Source organism: Onychostoma macrolepis, chromosome 23 (genome assembly GCF_012432095.1).
Source record: "Onychostoma macrolepis isolate SWU-2019 chromosome 23, ASM1243209v1, whole genome shotgun sequence".
NCBI lineage: Eukaryota > Metazoa > Chordata > Actinopteri > Cypriniformes > Cyprinidae > Onychostoma > Onychostoma macrolepis.
Genome location: NC_081177.1, coordinates 17,144,106 through 17,169,079, shown reverse-complemented (window position 1 = coordinate 17,169,079; position 24,974 = coordinate 17,144,106). Strand labels below are relative to the sequence as shown.

General features: G+C 38.5%; 1 protein-coding gene across 1 annotated transcript in view; it reads left to right on the top strand.

The window, feature by feature from the left end:
* The window catches only part of ubr4 (ubiquitin protein ligase E3 component n-recognin 4), a 51,776-nt gene that overhangs the window by 1,548 nt on the left and 25,254 nt on the right, over positions 1-24,974 (top strand). Inside the window, 50 exon segments of the mRNA XM_058763021.1 lie at positions 775-872; positions 1,002-1,105; positions 1,196-1,325; positions 2,726-2,865; positions 2,991-3,093; positions 3,219-3,360; positions 3,446-3,570; positions 3,647-3,771; positions 3,850-3,909; positions 3,990-4,180; positions 5,784-5,883; positions 5,969-6,106; positions 6,198-6,315; positions 7,656-7,843; positions 8,468-8,624; positions 8,719-8,804; positions 8,905-9,074; positions 9,233-9,512; positions 9,598-9,730; positions 9,840-9,919; positions 11,325-11,453; positions 11,546-11,728; positions 11,824-11,946; positions 12,035-12,264; positions 12,438-12,556; positions 12,645-12,742; positions 12,826-12,983; positions 13,066-13,272; positions 13,354-13,455; positions 13,544-13,644; positions 13,726-14,113; positions 14,651-14,714; positions 14,794-14,985; positions 15,070-15,140; positions 15,233-15,380; positions 16,835-17,068; positions 17,156-17,326; positions 17,403-17,585; positions 17,674-17,832; positions 17,964-18,116; positions 19,065-19,292; positions 19,420-19,577; positions 19,696-19,867; positions 20,538-20,739; positions 20,826-20,989; positions 21,093-21,309; positions 21,670-21,886; positions 22,574-22,637; positions 23,386-23,520; positions 23,610-23,784. Coding sequence (XP_058619004.1) covers positions 775-872; positions 1,002-1,105; positions 1,196-1,325; positions 2,726-2,865; positions 2,991-3,093; positions 3,219-3,360; positions 3,446-3,570; positions 3,647-3,771; positions 3,850-3,909; positions 3,990-4,180; positions 5,784-5,883; positions 5,969-6,106; positions 6,198-6,315; positions 7,656-7,843; positions 8,468-8,624; positions 8,719-8,804; positions 8,905-9,074; positions 9,233-9,512; positions 9,598-9,730; positions 9,840-9,919; positions 11,325-11,453; positions 11,546-11,728; positions 11,824-11,946; positions 12,035-12,264; positions 12,438-12,556; positions 12,645-12,742; positions 12,826-12,983; positions 13,066-13,272; positions 13,354-13,455; positions 13,544-13,644; positions 13,726-14,113; positions 14,651-14,714; positions 14,794-14,985; positions 15,070-15,140; positions 15,233-15,380; positions 16,835-17,068; positions 17,156-17,326; positions 17,403-17,585; positions 17,674-17,832; positions 17,964-18,116; positions 19,065-19,292; positions 19,420-19,577; positions 19,696-19,867; positions 20,538-20,739; positions 20,826-20,989; positions 21,093-21,309; positions 21,670-21,886; positions 22,574-22,637; positions 23,386-23,520; positions 23,610-23,784 — 7,613 coding nt within the window.

The window sequence follows — 24,974 nt, the reverse complement described above, 5'->3', positions numbered from 1 at the left end:
CAGGTACAACCGTTATCACACAATATTTTAGGAATCATTTAAAACCCTAAACAGCTTTTGTGATGTTTGTATGTTGTTGTTACAATTAAATCTGAAAGCAATATCTAAGTTCCCCATAAGTGTTCAGTCTGTCAGATAAGGTCATGTGAGTTTTTACTACTCCTGTGAGTTTTTCTTACAAAGAAATTCCCTTTTGTGCTTTGGAATTTGTTTTTCACCTTTTATTGCTAACCAGTTGTTACATGCTCCCTATAGGAGAGTTTTTATACATTTATCTCTGCAAGAATCATGTAGATTGCTGGATTGATCAGCATTTTGGGAGTTCTTTAGTTATTTTAGCTCTCTGTTGGGAATTTCGACATTACTGTAATTATTCATTTGCTTCCATTCTTATTGTCAATTTTTCATTTGATAATTCCAACAGAAAACATTCTGTCTTCATAATGTTTCATTAGAATATAATAACTTGCAGCTTTATCTGTAATAATTTAGCTTCTCCGTCTACGTCAGAATGGTCAGATCATGCAAACTACTGGATAATATTATTAACCAATAGCCAAATAGCTGTGTAGGTATTGGTTTAGCACACTTGCATTCTGATGCACACTGACTTTCACAATTCGGTGAATTCCTGATGGATAATCAAGTCCCTTCTTGAATTTGATCTTATTAAATATGTGGTTTCACTTGGAAGTATCACATTACAGTAGTTAAATGAGATGCAGACTGCAATTTACATTGATTTCAGCGGTTTCTCTCTTCTTTTTTCTACAGTGAATCTGAGATTCTTCACCATGACAAACAGTATGAGCCATTCTACTCCTCTTTTGTGGCACTATCTGCACATTACATCACCACAGTTTGTGGACAAAGTATGTCACATTTCAATGTTTTATTCTAAAACTGTCATTTCTAGCTAAATATAGGCATACACTGGTTTAACTGGCTTTTAAAAAATGTTCCAATTTTATTTTTTATAACAATTTTCTCTCCCATTCCAGTCCCCAGAAATCAGTTGCTGTCAGTAGCTGCAGCATGTAAAGTATTGATTGAATTCTCATTGCTCCGTCTGGAGAATCCTGATGAAGCATGTGCAGTCTCTCAGGTCAGATATGAACCTTGGTGTAATACATTTTGTCTGTTTAAGCATAGCATTTTTTAATAGACTAACTTCCTTTCTCCTTCCGCTCCACAGAAGCACCTGATCCTCTTAATAAAAGGCCTTTGTACTGGCTGCAGTCGATTGGATCGGACAGAAATCATCACCTTTACTGCAATGATGAAGTCAGCCAAACTACCCCAAACTGTCAAGACCCTTTCTGATGGTAAGAGTAGTTTCAAATTGTCACAGCCCTGTGTTACCAGATAAATGAGCGCTCTGGTTCATGTAAAGATGACGTGAAGTGTCGGGATTGGTGTAATGACCTGTCTTTATAGAAGTAATCTCTATGATTTAGCTAGATAGTGTTCCTGTGGCTCAGTGTTCCTGTGGCTCAGTGGTAGAGCATTGCGTTAGCAGCGCAAAAGGTTGTGGGTTCAATTCCCAGGGAACACACATACCGATTAAAAAAAAAAAATGTATAGCCTGAATGCACTGTAAGTCGCTTTGGATAAAAGCGTCTGCTAAATGCATAAATGTAAATGTAGATATTATAGAGCCAGGATGGGGATATGCAGCAGCAGTGTTTTGGAGCATTTGAATGTTGAGTGTCTTGCTTGTAAATTCAACACAGCTGTTCAGAAATAAACAGCTTGAGGTGGTGAAGGTGTTTCATTTGTAGGATTTTCTTGTTTGCTTTCCTTTTTGCCTTGTAATTAAAACCTCATAATATCCAGTGAAGACTGGCTCAAGTAATTCTTACAGGTCTAGTTGTGCTGATTTTGAAGGACCAGGGGTACCTTTATGATGTTATTGAAGTTCCAATAGTGTGTAAATGTGGAATTTTAAAGGGACAGATTCCATGTGGACAGATTGCCTAAGTTCTCTTTAATACATTGTCTTGCAATGCTGATGCAGTTCAGGCAGTACACAGATGCGTCATAACTATATTTGTTCTCTTTACAGCTTGTTATCTGCTGTACATGAGAATTAACGCAGCATCGTTTTCTTGTGTGCCTGCTATGCTGCTCATTTGATTATTGTGGCTAATTATATGCTCTCTTGTGAGTTTTACTCAGTTTAGATCAAGTCAGGAGGGAGCTGTTCTGTTTAGTAATTGAATTCTTTAATAGTACACATTAGTAAGACATTCTTTTAGCGTGCTAATTTAGTACAATTAATTATTAAGAAAGGGAACATGATTTAGAAATGAATGGATTTTGTCAGGCCTCCTGACCAGTACATAAATTCCATTTTATGGAATTGTCCTAATTTGGGGGCAGTTCTCAGCAAATATTTTTTTATAATTGTATGCAATTCATTTGATTGATTAAACAGTGCATCAAGCCCTACAAATTAATCATGAAATCTAATTTTTACAAAAATAGAATCCTTCATCGTGGCACAGTTTGGCAAGTAATTGGTGGCACAGATTAGTCCAGACAAAGCATTGTTATCTGAGTGTGTTAACCTTTTTTTCTCATGTGAGTGCCAGGCTGGCAGAAAGGATGCTTTGTTCTCTTTCCCCTGTCAGAGAGGATTCGAGTTTGTCCAGAATGGTTAACTCAAAGACGAGATTCTGTCTGCTGATATTCTGCAATAATCTTTGGTGCTCTTGTTTTCCAGTGGAGGACCAGAAGGAGCTTCCCTCCCCTGTTAACCCTGAACTCAGACAAAAAGAAGTCCAAATGAACTTTTTCAATCAGCTGACCTCGGTCTTTAACCCCGACATTACCATGCTGGCCTCTCCATCCGCTCACATGCAGGTCGGTGAATGAGATGAGTCTTTCGATTGAGTTCACGATGATGTGACCACTCCTGGGTTTACTGCTGTTTTGTTAGGAGCAAACAAATGTTTTTGGACACAACCATGATTTCATGTGTTTTACAGGGTGAGAATGAGTGTGATGACCAGACAACAACAGATCAGGCAACGCAGGCCAAAATGAAGAATGCCTTCATCTCTCAAAATGTGTCCAGTTTACAAGAATTAGGTGAGTTGCACTTACACTTTGTCAGTGGTTCTTAAATGTTTGATTTCAAATACAACCTGTTGAAATGAAGTTGCTTTCATTTTGTTACACAATGAAATCCTTTATTTTTGTCCCATGCATTACAGGGGGCTCAGAGAAGTTGCTGCGCGTGTGCCTCAACCTTCCCTACTTCTTACGGTATATCAACCGCTTCCAGGATGCAGTATCCGCCAATTCTTTCTTCATCATGCCGGCCACTGTGGCAGATGCCACCGCTGTGCGAAATGGGTAAACCAAGGTCACCCTCAGCTCACTTCTGTTCATTAAATCTGTTGAGATTGAGTAATCCTGATGTTCCCTCCCCGTGTTTAAGTTTTCACTCCCTGGTGATTGATGTGACCATGGCCTTGGACACACTTTCTTTGCCTGTACTGGAGCCTTTGACCCCTGGGAGACTACTTGATGTGACTGTGTTAGCACTAAGCTGCCTCTATGCAGGTGAGTTAATTGAAAAAGCTCCTTTTGTCTAGTTCAGATATACACAAAGAGATTCAGGAGTGTATTTTTCTCTCAGGTGTGAGTGTGGCAACTTGCATGGCCATACTGCAGGTGGGCAGCGGCTTGCAGCTTCGTGCGGCCTCCACTGGCTCCAAGGAGGAAGACTATGAAAACGACGCTGCTACCATTGTGCAGAAATGCGTAGGTGTCAATAGTCAAGAAGACCGTTTTATTGTCTTTGGAATACTCCTCATCTTACGCTTTCCCTCTTTTCAACAGCTGGAAATCTATGAGATGATTGGACAGGCCATCAGTAACTCTCGCAGAGCTGGAGGAGAGGTAGGTGAACCCTTTGCCACAGAGTATATAAAATTAATGAGGACGGCCCATGTCTGAGATCGTGCTTCGTGTTTCAACAGCATTATCAGAACTTTCAGCTCTTGGGTGCCTGGTGCCTGTTGAACAGCCTGTATTTGATACTGAACCTGAGCCCCACGGCCCTGGCTGATAAAGGGAAGGAGAAAGATCCCCTGGCAGCACTACGGGTCCGAGATATTGCCACCCGAACCAAGGACGGAGCAGGATCTCCTAAACTTGGCCCAGGGAAAGGGTAAGTGCCTCTGTGTTCTGTGCTTCAAGTGATGACCTAATGAATGTGGGATCATGAAATATAAGAGAGCCCTAAAATGCAAGTGCCAAGTTCTTAGAAATAGTCTGTTCATGTTAGTTTTAAAAACATTCAGTTGAGTGATTTCAATGTAAATGTCATGTGGTGTGATGATCAACTAAAAAGTAACAACCTATTTTCGTTACATCTTGATTTCATGTGAGAGAACACGGCTTAATCATTTAAAAAATATATATTTTTAATATATGTATGTATTAGGGGTGTAAATCGGATGGTTCGTCATGATAATATCGATTCTCATACCCAGCGATACAATATTTGCCGATACCTCAAAAAATTCTACGATACGATTCGATACAGGAGCATATTGATCGATATTTCGATATTATATACCTATTTTAAACGACCATCTACATTTTTATTAACTCACAAATGCAGCCAAAATATATAACATGAACATTTATCTGAAATTTTCACATCCTGTACCTCAAATGGGACACACACAACAAAAAGAATAGGCCTATATATATTTTTAATAAAGAAAATAAACAATTGGAAAAACAATTCTGGCTGCTAAAAAAAAAAAAAAAAAAAAAAAAAATTCTACAGATAAATTACAAGCAATAGCAGAAAATAAATACAATAGAACAAAAACACAAGTTCAATAAACAGTGCTTTTCAGGTTTTTCAGCTCAATCTAAAAGAAATTTTCGCTACAGAAATGTAATCAAATGTAAAATAACTGCATAGTCTTCACTGTATAAATTAAATATAGATGAATCATTGTTGATGTTACAAAGGTTATTTAGTCAGGAGCAGTGAGCACTTGTATTTTTCTTTGACAGCATTAGATTTATTAGTTTGCTTTCATGAATTTAATATACTGAGACATGTGTTTTCTTTCTCAATTGTTTACGTTAAGACATATGCCTAACCGACTGTGTTTACTATGTTATTTGCCAAAACACGCATTTTGATGTAATTTTGTCTGTATTTATTCATCCATGCACAAAAAAGCGGAAGAGAGCTCAATTTAGTAACGTTACTCGCGCGGTGTAGACACGGCTGTCTGTGTGCGTGCGCAGAAAACTTCTCTCACAGCGCTCGACTGTTCCGCAAACAATCCCGAGTGTCTTTTATGCTCGCCTTGTGCCTTCGGGCAGTCCTTATATCGAGTCCTGAGACGTGAGTTTGAACGAGAATGCACGCGTTGGCGGTAATGCATAGACGGACATTATGTGAAAATGTGGATAGTGCCAAAATAAAGGTGCCTATTTATACTACAGATATCAATATTTTACACATGGTATCGATCCATATCGATGAATCGTTACACCCCTAATATGTGTATGTATAAATTGATATTTAAATATTTATAAATTAATAATTCTATATCAGGACAGTATCATTGTCACTTTTGACTTTATGTACCCCAAACAATATCAAAGTTTTAATACAGAAATTAAACACAAAAGGTGAAATGTGTTGAATGTATGAGTTGCGTATTTTGTGCATTTTAGATTATTACAAAAATGGCACATGTAAGTAAGTGTGTCAGTAAATGTGAAGTATTTTCTCTCATCAGGCACCAAGGTTTTGGGGTTCTGTCAGTCATTCTGGCCAATCATTCAATCAAGCTGCTCACATCACTGTTCCAGGACTTACAAGTGGAGGCTCTTCACAGAGTAAGACTGAACACAACTGCTTCTTTTAAACTACTGGAGCATTTCTGTGTTGTAAATACGAGTGAAGCTGTTTTCTGTCTTCCAGGGCTGGGCCAGTGACGGGCCTCCAGCAGAGCTGAACATCATGGCCCAGAGCACGTCCATACAGAGAGTGCAGAGACTCATTGACTCGGTCCCTCTCACCAACCTGCTCTTCACGCTGCTCTCCACCTCCTATAAAAAGGTATGTGACCACAAGACTTGATCATGGTTGCTATGAGGACGTGGTCTGTTGTGTTTGATGAATGTGGTACCTCTGGTTCTGCTTGATTCAGGCGTGTGTGCTGCAGCGGCAGAGGAAAGGTTCGGTCAGCAGTGACGCCAGTGCTTCCACTGACTCCAACACTTACTACGAAGATGACTTCAGCAGCACAGAAGAGGACAGCAGTCAAGGTAGTAAACACTACAGATTTCTCAGTATTTAACCTTGTAAATAAAGGCCACAGTGAGGTCAGACATTGAAGTTGATTTAGTTCATATAAACAGAGTAGTTGCTTTTAACTGTAAATTTTCCCATTCGATTGTCTAGCTGGGTGAAACTCACAAAAAATGTCCAAGTTATATTTCAAAATCAAAAGGAAAAATTATATATTTTGCAGAAAAGGAAGCATATTTTTGGACTTTGCTCATGAAAATTGTATTTCCATTGAAGAATGTCACATTATCTGTTTAATTTTATATTATTTAATTTAATTATTTCTTTTTACAATTTATTATTTTATTTTTGTATTTATGCACACTATTATTGCTTGGTTTTTTTTTTTAACCCCCGAAGAAGTAAACTAGATACATGAACTTTATAGTGAATTAGAAATGATCTTGTTTTTGCATTACAGTAGGCTGCTGACTATAGTGAAGGGTTTATTTAAATATGCTTATTTTGATGACAGTGATGTCAAACACAAACTATTTTATTTTATGCACATTGTTTCCTTGTTGATTTTATTTATTTATTTTTTTAATTAATTAATTTTTTTTACCCCTGAAGAAATAAACTTTATAAATGTACTTTACAATTAAAATATGCATTACTGTAGTTCTGATTTCACAGGAAGCTACTGACGGTTGGGAAGGGTGGATTTAAATTGCTTTATTTTGATAACAATATTGTCAAAATGCATTTTTTCATTTTCTTTCTGCAAAATATAATTTTCATGTTTTTCCCCACTTTTGATTGAAATATAACCTGTGCATATCTTGACATCTTTAGTAAGATTCCCCCAGCAGTCTTATTTAATGTTATTAGCACGAGTTATTTTTTATACAGCTGAGGTCAGGGTTTGCTTGTGGTTTACTGAGCTAGTGTCAGGGCTGAGGAATCTCAGGGACATTCTTAGGCAGTTCCTGAGCACTGCACGCTGTAGTAGAAGGACAGCGGTCAGACCTCCCCAGAGCTCAGAGTCAGGTCAGTTTACTTCCTGTTCCTGAACACTGTGGCACGCTAAGCATGCTCTGCTTACTGTGCCGTTCTGGCAGCCGTCGCAGCTAGTGACAGTGTTCGTTATTTCAGCAGAGAGAAGACAGGAGAGGACAAGAGCAGCTTGTTTCTCAGGTCAGCAGATCTCTGTCTTAGGTCAGAATCGTAGTGTCTCATTATGCTTCTATTTATTGTGCCGTAAACAGTAATAAGATCTTAAGTAGATTTATTTCCAAGGCTAATGTAGCTTTGTTTGCATACAGTACAATGACTTGATTGAATGCGGTGCTGAATGTGGCTCTTGGCGTGTTTTCAGATGATGATAGTGAGCCCATTCTGGGGCTGTGGTTTGAAGAGACTATTTCTCCCAGTAAAGAGAAGGTGGCACCTCCACCTCCCCCTCCACCCCCACCTCTGGAAACATCCCCGAGACTCAAGAGCCCCAGCAAGCTGAACACAGCAGAGAATGGCAACATCCTGGCTAGTCGCAAGGACCCGGAGTTGGTAAGGCCACGATGTGTAGAGGAATGCTGATTTTGACTAACTTTGCTGCTAGAACTTAAATGTTTGTTAAACATTTGTTACATAACTCATAACCAACTTTGTCAAAGCAGAGTTAAAACTTGTTTATGATTTAGCTGCTCAAAATCTGAAAACCTCTGAGGCTGCTTTGATATTGAATCAAAATTTAATTGATTAAGTGCATTAAATTTTGTCATTAAATGTTTTTCTTATAAATACGTAAATAGTACTTTTAACTATTTAAAATTATTCAAATACCACTTTTATTTCTGTGTGATATTTCAGCCATGCCATTAGGTTGTCAGTATAAGTCCAATATAACTGCCATATCAGCCAGTTTTTATTTAAAAAAATATATATATGTATGTATGTTTTATATATATATATATATATATATATATATAATTTTTTAAAAATTTATTTAGATGACATAATGACAGAAATGGGTTGCTGTTTCATGTTAACTTTTTATTTTTCCAAATTTTTGAAATATATTATTTTTCAGTAATACATAATTACTTTTGTATGCTATTTTATTTATTTACTTACGTCACATTGCATGAGTGAAGTTTTCGTGTTGACCTAAAGACACGTTTCTTGTTCCAGTTTTTGAGTTTGGCTTCAAGCATACTGAACTTCATCACCACTTCCATGCTGAAGTCCAGAAACAATTTCATTCGCAACTACCTGAGCGTGTCCCTCACAGAGCAGCACATGGCCACCCTCGCCAGCATCATCAAGGATGTCGACAAAGATGTCAAAGGTTTTTTTTTTTAACTCCTAACTCTGATCTTATGTTTAGGCTTCCATTTAGGCTTTTCCTAACATGTAACCTTTTTTTTTTTTTTTTTGTCCAGGTTCCTCTGATGAAGAGTTCGCCTCAGCCCTCTATCACTTTAATCACTCTCTGGTAACATCAGACCTGCCCTCTCCATCCCTACAGGTAATTTTGAAATATGCTTTTAAAAAAATCTCAATATTAATTTAAGATTTTTAATAGATGTCAAGTATCTGATACCATGTTTTCTTTAACTTTTCTTCAGAACACACTTCTGCAGCAATTGGGTGTTGCCCCGTTCTCAGAGGGTCCCTGGCCCATGTACATCCATCCTCAGTCCCTCTCAGTGCTCTCCAGGTTACTGCTGATCTGGCAGCATAAAGCCAGCCAGCAGGGGGAGCCTGATGTACTAGAATGCATGAAGGTCTGGGAAAGGTACGACATCACTTAATCTTACAGAATTACACCTCTTTTCTTAAATCTAGAATTGGATTCTTCACCAAATTCTCACCCATGTGTATATTATGTGTTAGCATCAAGTTCATATAACATTGCATAACATTCTCAATCTGAATGTGTGGGGTTTTTTTTAGGTTTGTGAGCACTCTGAAGCAGCACACACTACAGGGAGCAGTGCCTGCTGACGAGGACCTCAACGTTGAACACCTTCAGCTGCTTCTGCTCATCTTCCATAACTTCTCTGAAAAGGGCCGCCGCAGTGTACTCACTCTCTGCATGCAGACCATCGCTGAAATCGCAGCCCACACGGATTCTCAGCTTCAGACTGTACCCCTCAACCTGGCCCGCATCTTGCTTGTGTTTGACTACCTGCTGCACCAGTACTCAAAAGCTCCCATATACTTGTTTGAGCAGGTACGGATGTAGCTGTACTTTCACTGTAAACATACCACTGTTTTGTTGCTAGTTTGTTACAATAATTTTTTATTTGATCACTCAGGTTCAGTACAATCTTCTGACACCCCTGTCATCTGGGGCCAGTACAGGACAGGAGGGAGGAAAGAGAGGTGCTGTCCCGCTTTATTATGGTTTCAAAGAGGTGGAAGAGAACTGGGCCAAGCACTGCTCGGCAGGTAGGAGTAAGTCAGATCTCTTATATTTCACTCAATTGTGCACTTGATGGTCGATGCAATAGTGCAAGAACTGTTTTATTGTTGTATGTCTGTCGTCACTCTCATTAAGATTCCACAGTGCAGCCGAAATTCTACTGCGTTCTGTCTCCTGAAGCCTCAGAGGATGACCGGAGTCGACTTGACAGCAAGGTGAGGCTATACATCACAAGTCTACACGAGTATTAGAGACATGGGAATGTCTGTGCACCTAGTTAAAGAAAACCATTTTGGTCTTTACCAAATATAGTGGACCGCTTTAATTACTCAAAATATAAAAAAAAAAAAGTATTTATTTATTTAAAAGTAATTAAATAATATATTATTATATTGTATATTAAAATTTAATATAAGAATATTATATTGTATATTTTAATTGGGGCTGTCAGTTTAACTCGTTAAATTAAATAGTTATGAAAATAACGCGATTTAAAATATTTTAACGCAGTAAACGCACTGGCCCCACCCCCAGACCTGTATGTCATCTTATGTTTCATGCAGTTGACTGTTGACAAATGATGCAGGGCAACAACTCCATAAATGCAGTTATGTCCTGAAATTCAAGATATTGGGGCAAAAAATGCCCTTGTATGAGTATTTGTCTCATATTTATATCACATAAGCAGTATTTATGTTTGAATAGCACGAGTGCAAATGTGATTTTATACAACAGTTCAGTAAATAAGAACATTAGGTATAGTACAGCATCAGGTATAGTTCACAAAAAAAAAAAAAAAAATTCTGACATTTACTCACCCTCATGTAATTTCAAACCTGAATATTTTGAAGACTGTTGTTAACAAAGCTGTTTTGGTTACCAGTGACTTTCATTTCATGAACAAAAATTGAGATGTTTCTCAAACTATCTTCTTTTGTTATAGTTTGTTAGGCCCTTGTAGCCTAAACATTTGTGTGTAATAAATTTGATGTTGAATCAAAAAAAAATTCTTTCTATAGCTACTATTTGTAATGTCTACTTGATACTTTCTCATTTAACACAATAATAGCTTTAAATAATCTTTTGTGGGTATTTTCACAGCCAAATTTAGTTTGCGATCAATTAGATTAATCAACCCACCAAGTAATTAGATAAAAAAATTTAATCGACTGACAGCCCTAATTATAATCTAATGTAATTAATAAAATATTATACAATTATTTTAATTAGAGTAGTTTTTGTACTATTTTGAGAGATAACATCAAATATTTGTTCACGATTTTAAAAAAGATGCTTATAAATGTTTATTTTAAATGTTTATAAATAAAACCACAGAAACATTACAAGATAATTAAAAAATATAGCATACAATAAGGACTCAGTACACAAAAAATTGTATTATGTACCAATAATAATTATTAAAATAAACACGTTAATATGGTGCTATAAAAATGCTATTATAGGCCAGGCTTTAATGCAGCACTCAGTTTCATACATTATGAGGTTCTTGGCATTAAAAGTTTGAAGACTCCTGCTTAATATTTTATATATATATATATATATGTGTATAATATGAGAATACAAGAAGTTAATGTGCATGCTATTTGTCGACTGTTACAGGCCTTCCAAGTGCTGTTCAATGGCGTGGTAAAGTATGATGACTTATACTCCTCTCTGATCTCCCTGCTGTCTGCGGGTTCCAGCTTTGACACAGCAAGACGGCAAGAAAACAAGCCCATCACCCCAGTAGTGAGTTACACACATTCTGCAGTTTTTACAATCAACCTTGTGTTTGCGCTGGTTGACTTTGCCCTAAATGTTGCTTTCAATCTCTGGTACAGGAAGCATGTTCCTTGCAGTACTACTTCCTGGTGCTGTGGAAAATCCTGGGAGTGCTGCCACCCTCAAAGGCCTATGTTGAGCAGCTTAAGAGCGGCATCAGTGACCCCAGTGAGAGCGACATCTTGCACACCCTAAGATGGTCATCAAGGTTACGAGTCAGTACCTACGTTAACTGGATCAAGGTTAGTTTTATCATTTTAACACTTAAGAAAATATAACCAACTGATCAAGATGCCTTGAAGTTAAGGTCAATCATCCTTTAACACTCTTTAATCAGGAGCACCTAGTGAAACAGGGAATGAAAGCTGACCACGCTACATCTCTGATCGAAGTGGCCTCAGCTAAATGCAGCGCAGTGAAATATGATGTGGAGCTTGCAGAGGAATACATCGCCAGACAGGTACACTCTTAGAGTAGCCATTAACAGCTGATATAGATTTTTCTGCTTGTCTCCGAATATATGGCCTCATAAATCCTCTCCTTCATAGATTTCGTCATTTTGCTGCGTGGACCCCAACAGCATCCTACCTCTTCACCAAGTACCCTCTCTACAAACCATCTACACATTGGATGCTGTGATTTCCAAAGTGCAAGTGTCTTTAGATGAGCATTTCTCCAAAGTAGCTGCTGACACAGACCCCAACAAATCCTCCGAGATCACCAAAAACCTGCTGCCTGCGACGTTGCAGCTCATTGATGTCTACACAGCCTTCACCAGGTGCTGATTACACCATATGCACCACAAGAAAAAAAACAACCTTAAAATAACATGAGAGTCCTTAATGAAGTGAATTCATTTCATTTTTGGATGAACCATCTCTTTTAAAGTAGTCAAGTAAACATTCGAAAACCAAACCTAGTTCTTAAGCCCTTCCTGATTGTTTTGTTCAGGTCATACCTGCTGATGAGCCTGCCAGAAGAAGGAGAAAACAAACCCACAGAAGCTAAACTGCAGGGTTATGCTGCTGTGTTGTCCATCGGATCCACACGCTGCAAAGCCAATTTGCTTGGTAAAAATTCTGGATAATATTAGCAGCTTTTATTTAATAAATATATTTGAATATCTAATCCATTTTGGTTCTGTTTTCACTCTTTCAGGTCAGACTGTGATGCAGAATCTGCCGTCAGCTGTTCAGACATTGTGTGAAACATGGAACAACATTCACACCAATGAATTCCCTAACTTTGGCTCATGGGTTAGAGTGCTTATCCTTCAGCTCTTCAAGTGAATATACTCTCTCACTACTTCACCATAAACTGATTGATTCTTTGTCCACAGAGGAATGCCTTTGCCAACGACACTATCCCATCGGAAAGTTACATCAGCGCCATTCAGGCTGCCCACCTGGGGACCCTCAGCAACCAATCACTGCCCTTAGCCTCCTCGCTCAAACACATTCTGCTCTCATTGGTGCGCCTTACTGGGGATCTCATTGTGTAAGTCTTGAGCAACACTTAAAACAGACATATCTATATAAAAGATTGACATATGCTAAATATTATTTGTGTGTTGCTGCAGCACAGAGGAGCTGAACAGTCCACAGGTGATCCGTACGCTGCTGCCCCTCCTGCTGGAGAGCAGCACAGAGAGCGTGGCGGAGATCTGCAGCACTTCGCTGGAGAGGATCCTGGGCCCTGCTGAATCAGATGCTTTCCTGGCTCTCGTCTATGAGCGCCTCATCACAGGCTGCTACAACATCATCGCCAATCACTCTGACCCCAACAGGTGGGACCCCAGATAACCATATGACTTTTAAGCAGACTCTGGAACTGGAATCTAGATTAATATGGTTCTGTTTCCAATTAGTGGTCTGGATGAGTCCATTCTTGAAGAGTGTCTGCAGTACTTGGAGAAACAGCTGGAAAGCAGTCAGGTCCGCAAAGCTATGGAGGAGTTCTTCTCATTCAGGTAGGTCTTGGCTGAATATTATTTCCTTAGAAATCGCTGAAGCATTTTTTATCAATTTAATACATCCTTTTCCTCTCTTGTCTTGTAGCGGAGAATTGGTGCAGATCATGATGGCCACTGCCAATGAGAATCTATCCGCAAAGTTTTGTAACCGGGTTTTGAAGTTCTTCACCAAACTGTTCCAGCTCAGTAAGTAGCCATGCAACGTCTCCCAGAAATATGCCATCTGATTTTCCCCTCTCACACGTTCCATCTGTGTTCATCCCTCAGCGGAAAAGAGCCCCAATCCCAGCCTTCTGTGCCTGTGTGGCTCACTAGCCCAGCTGGCTTGTGTGGAGCCCACGAGGCTGCAGGCCTGGCTGAGGCGAATGACGGCCTCCCCTCCTAAAGATTCGGACCAGCTGGACACAGTGCAAGAGAACAGGCAGCTACTGCAACTCCTCACCTCCTACATTGTCCGTGATAACAGCCAGGTGGGCGAGGGCGTCTGCACTGTGCTTCTGAGCACTCTCATACCCATGGCAACAGAGATGCTAGCCAGTGGGGATGGGGCGGGCTTCCCTGAGCTCATGGTCATCATGGCCACTCTAGCCAGTGCAGGACAAGGAGCAGGACATCTACAGCTACACAGAGCTGCCATTGACTGGCTTACGAGATGGTAAGTGACTTGGAGATATATATGTATGAAGAAATATAATAATAATAATCATAATCATAATAACTATTATTTAGAAATAATATATTTTAAATGTTATAAATTCTGAAAACAAATTATATATAAAAACAGAAGAATAATGAATATTTTAAAATAGTATTATATTAATTTCAATTATATCAATATTAAAATATTAGTGTATATATTATGTAAAATATTTAACATTTAAATAATAATAATAGTAAATAAATAAAGTATAAGGTGTTTTAATATAAGATACAATTTAAATTTAACAAATATACTTATTTAAATGTCAGCATTTTATTAGACATGCTTTTGAAGTGCATGTTCCCTAGAAGGGAGTGCTTTCTATTTTTTTCCTAGAAGAGAATAATAGGCAAAGACTATAAAAGTTTCGACCTCAGTATGACCTAAAAACTACCCCACACAGACTGAAGCCACAAAATTTCTACCTTGATTTCATGGGGTCTTTTACCTCCAATTTAATCTAAACCTGACCTTTTCATCTTTTTCTTTCAGTAAAAAATACTTGTATCAGAAGAATGTTGTGGAAAAAGTTACAGCCAATGTGTCACAAGGCAAGGTAGGTGTTAAGTCCATTTTGATGGTAACCATTTGCACATATTTGCGTCGGACCATAAGTGAAATACTCTTGTTCGCAGCATGCCAGCATGCTGGAGTGTGCCTGCCACATCATTTCCTACCTGGCAGATGTGATGAACGCTTTGAGGCAGAGCAGCGGCCAGGGCTCTTCCCAGCTCCTGATGGAGGGAGAGGAGAAGGCTATTGAAGTTGACTCTGACTGGGTGGAGGAGCTGGCTGTAGAGGAGGAAGACTCGCAGGCCGAAGATTCGGTCAGGAGACAGTCTGCTCACTGTGCCTTAGATTTAAATATTGCTTCAATGTTTCCAGTCATATCTGAGTTTCTTGTGTTTTAGGATGAGGATTCGCTCTGCAATAAGCTATGCACCTTCACCATCACACAAAAGGAGTTCATGAACCAGCACTGGTAATGGATCAACTCGGCATTCCTTTGCTATGCAACAGAAGCGTTCAGAAGCTGTGCTGTGGGTCTTTAATCTGCTGCTCTTCCCCATACAGGTATCACTGTCACACCTGTAAGATGGTGGATGGGGTAGGTGTGTGCACAGTGTGTGCCAAGGTCTGTCACAAAGACCATGAGATCTCCTATGCCAAATACGGCTCTTTCTTCTGTGACTGCGGTGCCAAGGAGGATGGCAGCTGCCAGGTGAGACCGAATACTTCAGGTCATCATGGGAAAAGAGCAACTGCGGTAACTTTGGCTTGCAAATCATTTATCATTGACTGCCATTAGCTCATTTCAGACCTCCCTCAATTCATCAGGGTTTGCAATGAATTTCATTTTTTGCTTTTTTGATAGTTAAGCAAGTTTATTCTCTACTGTGTAGTAGTATGTTGTTAAAGGAATAGTTCACCCCCCAAAAAATTCAACATTTACTTGTTGTTTCAAACCCACAGGAAGAGTTGTGCAGCTGTTTCCAAAATAATAATGGCTGTTAAACTTAAGACAAAAAAAACAACAACTTAAGTAGTGCAGAGAACTACTGAATGAAGACTTGCATTATATCTCACAAGCTGTAACAATTAAAAAGTTAAATAATAATGTCATAATTTCAGATTCTATTGAATTAATATTCAGTTCATTTACTGATCAAGAATGCAGTATTTAAGTCTACAACAACTTGTCTGCAACTCTGTTATTGCATGATTTTAGATTATTACAACAACAAATGTAGCATTCCTTAAAAGTTTACTCAACACATTACAGTCCTTTTGTACTGCATGGATGGAAGAAAAGTAAATAATTGAACCCTGTTACAAGTAGCATAGGCTTAAGTAAGTTTAACTTAGACTAAATTTGCAACCTTTTTTTGATCGCTTATCAAATATATATACTAATGTTTAAAGATTTGAGTCAGTATATTTTTTTAATGCTTTTGAAAGATCTGTTATGTTCACAAAGGCTGCATCTAATATTTGTGAAATATTAAAATAGAAAAGCATTTTTTTAATTTAATAATATTTTAGTATTTTAATATATTTTCAGCAGTCATTACTGCAGTCTTCAATGTCACATAATCCTCCTAAAATCCTTCAGAAATCAATTTCTTAAAAAATATAATCTTACGGACTCTAAACCTTTGAATGCTAGTCTATTTATGTACTTTATTCAGTGTTTATTTCTAGAAAATTGTGACATTACAATTCAAATTGTATTTAGATTGCAAACCCTCATAGAAAATGAATTAAAAAAAATAAAACCACTTCTACAAAAAGTAGACAAAAATAAATATTTAATTTTTAGTTTTAGTTTCATTTAATGCTTTGTTTGCGAAAAAGTATGGAGCAGCATGAGGCTAAGTAATGTAACAATTTTAATGTTTGGGTGAACTGTTCCTTTAATCTTCAATATAGTTGTAGTATTTCCTTAAGATTTTCGCTTAATTTTGTAATTAAAAATTTTCAGATGATCATTTCAACATTTAAGCCATATCCACTCATGCATGTCTCCTTGATGGAAACACAAAGCATGTAACAATCAAATTTGATTCCCTCTTCCCTGTGGTTCCCCCTCCTGACATAAACATCCTTTGTAATTAAGTCTGAGTTATGAAATGTATCCCATATCCCTGATCTTGGGTCTGTATCCTTGTTTTACAGGCTCTAGTGAAAAGAAGTCCCAGCAGTGGAATGAGCTCCACCATGAAGGAGTCCTCGGCGTTCCAGAGCGAGCTGCGCATGCCGGAGAGCGCCATCCGTCACCAGAGCTCCTCACCCGCGGACAAGGGAAAAGTCACCATCTGTGATGGCAAAAGCAGTGACGATGACAAACCTAAGAAGAGCAGCGTGTGTAAAAACGTCGAGGGCTGCAGAGAGGATCTGCTCATCCAAGTGGTATGAGAATTTCTTCGCTCTTCATTCTCTGAATCTGTTTTGATATTAGACGTGCATCTGACTCACTACAATCATTATTTTTCGCAGGCGAGCTCCTCCACAGCAGCCCTGGTGCTGGAGTTGCTCATTTTCCTAATGGACGCCATTCAGACCAATTTCCAGCAGGCATCGGCGGTGGGCAGCAGCAGCCGGGCTCAGCACGCTCTCAATGAACTACACACCCAAGACAAGATGGTTGAGATGACAGATCAACTCATGGTATGAACCAAACACTTGAAGACTAATTCTAACACCCATGTCGATACCTGACATTAAACATGTTTTTATCCTCCAGGTTCCCACACTGGGCTCACAAGAGGGTGCTTTTGAGAACGTCAGAATGAACTACAGTGGAGATCAAGGACAGACCATCCGCCAGCTCATCAGCGCCCATGTGCTTCGTCGGGTGGCCATGTGTGTGCTGTCTTCCCCTCACGGACGCAGACAACACCTCGCTGTCAGCCATGAGAAGGGCAAGGTAATCCAGAAATCCCGAACACGAGCTTGTGCCTTCGCTACGTTGTGTTTAATTGTGACTACATGGTGGCTGGCTGTATTTTTTGCAGATCACAGTTCTGCAGTTGTCTGCGCTGTTGAAGCAGGCTGACTCCAGTAAGAGGAAGCTGACTCTGACTCGCCTGGCTTCCGCTCCAGTCCCCTTCACAGTGCTTAGTCTCACAGGAAACCCCTGTAATGAGGACTATCTGGCAGTGTGTGGACTCAAGGTAACAAACGCAGGCAGAAATTAAGGAATTATTTAAGTTTCCACTGAATAATTTCACAGGGAGATTTAGGAATTATTTCACAGGTTTGTTTCCACTGACTTTAGTCGTGTTTGTCTGTGTCTCATCTACAGGACTGCCACGTTCTGACATTCAGCAGCACAGGCTCGGTCTCAGATCACTTAGTCCTGCATCCTCAACTTGCCACTGGAAACTTCATCATCAAGGCCGTATGGCTTCCTGGGTCACAGACTGAATTGGCTATCATCACTGCTGATTTTGTCAAGGTGAGTAATTGTACTTGTTATGGAACAGCTTATATTTTATTTCAAGTTAATCGATATATTGGCCTGGCCAAAATTTGGTCAATAATGATCTGTTCATGTGCTTATAAATGTCCAATTAGTTTGTCAGTTTCAAAATGTGTGAACAATTTATAATGCAAGTTTTCTTGCAAACATTGTCAAATATATATATATATATATATATATATATATATATATATATATATATATATATATATATATATATATATATATATATATATATATATTTTATATATAGTCTTTTTTTTTTTACTTTTTTTTTTTTTTTTTTTAAAGAAGTCTCTCTTGTTCACCAAAGCTGCATTTATTTGGTCGAATACTATCATTGTTAAATATTATTACAATTTAAATGAAGTTTTCTGTCGATAGCCTAGTGTGCCGACATATAATGCCGTTGTGTTGTGGGCGTCCTGAGTTTGAATCCCGGCTTGAGAACCTTTCCCGATCCCACCCCCTTCTTTCTCTCCCACTTCACTACTGCACTATCCTATCTTAATAAAGGCAAATATATTGATTTAGTGCTCAAGAAACACTTCTTATCAATGTTGACAGTTTTTTTTGTTTTTTGGTAAACGATAATTTTGTAGAATCTTTGATAGATTTTTTTTTTTTCAAGATTTTGTGATTAATAGAAAGTTTAGAACAGCAGCATTTATTTGAAGAAACACTTTGTAACATTATATATATATTTACTGTCACATTTGATCAATTTAATGAATCCTTGCTGATCAGCTTTCTTAAAAATTCTTACTGACTGCAAACGTTTAGAACACAACTGTATGTATAACGATAGTTCTTGCTGTATTTCAATTAAATACATTTATCCTCAAAAGTGACACACATTTGCCTATATAGTCATGTCATCAGTTCTATCAAAAGTAATCTCCCTTAAATCACTATTCTTTGCAGATTTATGACTTGTCTGTGGATGCCCTGAGCCCCATGTACTACTTCCTGCTTCCAAGTTCAAAGATCAGAGATGCCACATTCCTGTTCAATGAGGAGGGCAAAAACATCATCGTGATCATGTCCTCAGCTGGCTACATGTACACTCAGGTGATGGATGAGTCCAGCAGTGCCCAGCACGGCCCTTTCTACGTCACCAACGTTCTGGAGATCAACCACGAGGATCTGAAGGTTTTACAATGGTTTATTTTCCTATATAGTCAGATAAATATGGCAAGACTGCAGTAAGTTAACCAAGTGGATTCAGAATGCATTGAGTGTGACCGCATGCTGAGTTTGTTGTGTGTTTGCTTCGCAGGACAGTAATGGCCAGGTGGCTGGAGGCGGAGTCTCAGTGTACTACTCCCACGTCCTGCAGATGCTCTTCTTCAGCTACAGTCAGGGCAAGTCATTCGCTGCCACAGTGAGCTGCAGCAACATGGAAACACGGAGACTCTTTACCATCAATGTCAAAGGGTAGGATTCCTCTTCCTCTTCTAAATTTGTACAGAAAAGTGCAATCTTAAAATTAGATTGTAACACTTTCTCTCAAGTGTTTTGTTTTTCTCTAATGTTTGTTCTCTTGCACATGCAGATCTAATGGAGGAAGTAAGACATCTCCAGCTCTCTGTCAGTGGTCAGAAGTCATGAACCACCCAGGCTTGGTGTGCTGTGTCCAGCAGACCACAGGAATCCCGCTGGTCATCATGGTAAAACCAGATACATTCCTCATCCAGGAGATCAAAACCCTGCCTGCAAAAGCTAAGGTCAGTTCCTAGAATGTCCTAGTGGTCCTAAGGACATATAGAATATATATTGTGAAACTTATGAAAAAAAAAAAAAAAAAACGATTGATTTCTGTGATAAGTGTGAATCATTTAATGTAACATCTGTTGTTTTGTATTTTTGTTCCTCCCTGCCCACCACTTCTGAGGCTGCACTAATGTTTTTGCTCATTTCCTGTGGCTAGCATATGCTCTCACTAATTAATTGCAATTAATAATGTTAGATGTGATTAACCACAAAAAACTGTGCATTTGATTTCAAATTTATTCACAGCCTTGGAAATATTATAAAATTATAAATAAAAAAAAGTTTAGTTGTATATGTGAGTGATTTTACTGGCAATGTGCTAGCATGTTTGTATTGTATTTCTTCTTCGCTGCTCCAAATAGTGGTTGCTTGTGGCAACACAGCACAACTTCCTGTGTTTGCATTCTGAGCTGCGAAGAATTGATTTCCGATTTGCAGCTTTAAGCAAAGCTAGCAGGCATAACTACATCTTGTTTAAGAAAATGGTATCGGATCGGTACATGGGTTCAAATACTCGCCGATACCAGAATTTTTTGTGGCATCGGTGGAATTTCCGATACTAGTATCGGAATCGGAACAACCCTAGTGCAAACACAAATAAACAATTCTCTCTTTTCCCCTAAGATTCAGGACATGGTTGCAATCCGTCACACAGCAAGCAACGAGCAGCAGCGCACCACCATGATACTGCTGTGTGAAGATGGCAGTCTCCGTATATACATGGCCAACGTGGAGAACACGTCCTATTGGCTCCAGCCCTCCCTTCAGCCTAGCAGTGTGATCAGCATCATGAAACCCGTCCGCAAGCGCAAGACAGCCACGGCCAGTGAGTCATGCCACATGTGCTCTGATTAATCACATTGTTCAGTGTTTAGAGAGATTTATGTTGCGTTTTGTGTTTTTCCTCATCAGCCACACGTACATCCAGCCAAGTTACTTTCCCTGTGGACTTCTTCGAGCACAATCAGCAGCTGACAGAGGTGGAGTTTGGAGGCAATGACTTGCTGCAGGTCTACAACGGCCAACAGATCAAACATCGCCTGAATTCCACAGGGATGTATGTGGCCAACACCAAGGTAACAAACATGATTCCAGCTACAGTATAATTTAGAAATGATCATTTAATAGGTCGCTAAGACATTCTCACTTTGAGTCATTCATGTTGGTTCCTGTCAACAGCCTGGAGGTTTCACGGTGGAAGTAGTGAACAATAACAACTCAATGGTGATGACGGGAATGAGGGTGCAGGTGGGCACTCAGGCCATTGAGCGAGCTCCCTCTTACATTGAAATCTTTGGGCGCACCATGCAGCTCAACCTGACACGTTCCCGCTGGTTTGACTTCCCTTTCACTCGCGAGGAAGCCCTTCAGGCAGACAAGAAGCTCTCCATTTTCAGTAAGAGCCCAACAGACAAAACAAAAAGAAAAGAAAAATAATTACATTAAATTAGATTAGCTTCAAAAATAAAACTGCATTACATAATTTTTTTAAATTCTGAATATTATATTGTGAAATAAAATTAAAGTAGATGTTGCAGATTTTTGTTTTATTTAATGTCATTTACTTAAAGAAATTGTGATCTGTTATGTCTGAGTGTGTGTGCCATAATTTAAAAAAAAGACACTTTTAATATTTATATATTTAATTTATAAAAATAAATAAATATTTTTTAATCATAACTTTTGTTTTTAAAATTGAAGCTCTTAACATTAGTGGTGATTATAATGAATAATTCTGATGGTTTTTTTGTTTCAGTTGGTGCTTCAGTCGACCCAGCAGGTGTCACCATGCTGGACTCCATTAAGATTTATGGCAAAACCAAAGAGCAGTTCGGCTGGCCAGATGAGCCCCCAGAGGACTTCCCTTCAGCTGCAGTCAACAACGTGTGCAGCCCCAACCTAAACCAGGGCAATGGCACCGGAGACAGTGACATCACCAGCCCCATCACAACAAGTGGCACTGTACTGGAGAGGTATACTTGTTTCCTAAGCCTGGGTGCTCTGATTTCAACCTATTAATTAATATGATTTCCTGTAGAGAAATGTCTTCTATCTGTCTTCATTTCAATTAATTCACTGCATTTAATCTGTATTATTGTCTCAAGAGTGCCTGTAATTGATGTCAATTAACGTAACTGAGACGAAGAGCAGAGGAGAGGGAAGGGAGTGGGGGTGTGCGTGACGTGTCAAGTGCATGGCTGCCATCATAATGACCTCGTGCTCGCATGCTTACGTTTCCTGTGTTTGACATACAAATCATTTTTACACATTTCTTTTCTGTGATCCTCACACATTTTTCTTTTTCTTTGCTCCCTAAAACAAAAAAAAAAAGTTGTGAAACTGAGTCCTTATCAGCCTTGGACCGGTTAGTAACCGCCCTTTCTCTGCTTGTGTGCATGGTGGTTTGCTCGTGTGTGCGTGTATGTGCGAGAGACCGCAGTCAGACTGAGCTTGCTCTGGTGTAGATCATGCAGGACAATTACAACATTAGTAATCACATAGGTGTTTTACTTTAATGCTTTTAACGTTTGGTAATGTGTTATGGTTTGAATATGGCAATGCTTTGAGAATGATGTAGAATTGGAATATGTTAGTATGGATTGTTATAATTTTAATATTATACATTGTTTTATTCTAATCTATTTATGTATACGTTCTAGGTTGGTGGTCAGCTCACTGGAAGCTCTAGAGAGCTGCTTTGCTGTGGGTTCCCCCAATGAAAAGGTAAGGAGATCTTGTTCTCTTTGTGATTAGAGCTATCAAAAGTACCAGTTTAAAATGATGAGCGCTTGCATAGGATGAAGAATCCAATGGAATAAATTATTCATGGTTGGCTGTCAATAGCGCATTTCTAAAGTGGGATCAGTAACTGAAAACTTTGCGTGAATATAATTCCAAAGATTATATTGGCCTCCACAACAAATTAAAAATTTAAAAACTAAAAATTATACCATTGTAGGAAATGCATCGTACATAATTCAGTGCTTGTAAAATATTTGCTGTAATATCCATTTTGTTTTCAAAAATCTGATTAACTTTTTGTTTTGCGATAAATGGTTTTATATATATATATATATATATATATATATATATATATATATATATATATATATATATATATATATATCAGTACACGATATATACAGTACACGTAAACTTATTTTGGATGCGATTAATCACACTATTGTTTTTATTTTTATCATTTGTTTTATTATTCTTTATTTTTATTTCAGTTTTAGTAATTTAATACTATTATAGTATTATATTAACTTTTTTTTACACTTTTTAGTTCAGTTTTCATCTTATATTTATCATTTATTTTATATTTTATTTCAGTCAACTAAATCAACTTTTAATTGGTTTAATATAAAATTACAATACTGCTTTGTACTGCGAGATTTTCCCCTTTATTTTTGATTGTTTTCAATGAAATTTGCATTTACATGTGACTTTCCATCCCTACAATCTATAGGAGAAAAATAAAACTGCGGCTCTAGAGTTGGCCACTCTCCTCCTGTCCATCCCCACTCCTGCTGGAGTACAACAGCAGACCAAAGGCCTTCTGGCTAGCCTGCACACCAGCCGAACAGCCTACCACAACCACAAGGTACAAACATGATCACTTTATCCTGTGATAGACATGAATCACCATATCGTTAAGCTCAGCTTTCTAACTGCTGCTTAATCTGTGTTTAGGATCAGTCTCTGTTGAGCAACGCAGTACAGTGTCTGAACAGCTGCAGTAAAGAAGGGAAGGAGCTGGACCCTGATGTGTTCCAGAGGCTGGTGATCACAGCCCGCTCCATCGCCATCATGAGACCCAACAACCTTGTGCACTTCACAGAGTCCAGACTTCCTCAGTCAGACACTGGTACACCCCATTGAACCTCTTACACGTTCATCTTGTTGTCCTTTTATGTGCCTTTTCAGAAAGTCAGTGTTTCTTCTCTTCAGATGTAGGTGATGATGGGAAGGATGGACTGAAGCAAGCTGATACCGAGCTGTAGCTTCATAATGCAGCTGGTCACTAACTTCTGGAAGCTTCATGCTCTCAAACCCAAGAATGCTTTTTGGCTCCTGCCTGTTTGCCAGGTACATAGTCACACAGTGGTGTTTATTGGTTTGAGTCACACTAGGAGTTAATTGAATTGTTTTAGGAATCTGACACATTTTTACGTTTTTCATTTAGGTCTAACTCACATTGAAGCCACAGTCAATGCACTGGTTGATATCATCCACGGTTACTGCACCTGTGAGCTGGATTACATCAATGTGGCATCTAAAATCTACATGCAGATGCTGCTCTGCCCTGTACGTGTTCTATTATCGGTTTTCTCCATAATCAGTACATTGAGGAAAAACTAATATTGCAATTCTTACATCTTTCTCATCTACAGGATATCTCTGTGAGCTTTGCTTGCAAACAGGCTCTGATTAGAGTTTTGAGACCCAGAAACAAACGCAGACATGTGACCTTGCCTTCTCCTCCACGGTCCAACACGCCTATGGGTATGAGCCGTGACTTGTACAAACCTCACAACGAATCAACCCCAAAAATAATGCATTGCTGTGCTTTCATATCCTAGGAGATAAAGATGACGACGATGATGACGATGCTGATGACAAGATGCAGCCCTCCAACATGACTGGAGGGGAAAGCGGCAGGCAGGAGAGTCAAGAACAAAGCGAGGTGGACCACGGGGACTTTGAGATGGTGGTGAGTTTCGCAACCAGTATGAGCCCAGCTGTTGAACATTTAGAAGTGTTAATCTGCCAATGATTAGACTGTGATATGCATGTATGTCAGCAAACTAACATTTACTGTAATATCCATTTTGTTTTCAAAAATCTGATTAACTTTTTGTTTTGCGATAAATGGTTTTATATATATATATATATATATATATATATATATATATATATATATATATATATATATATATATCAGTACACGATATATACAGTACACGTAAACTTATTTTGGATGCGATTAATCACACTATTGTTTTTATTTTTATCATTTGTTTTATTATTCTTTATTTTTATTTCAGTTTTAGTAAT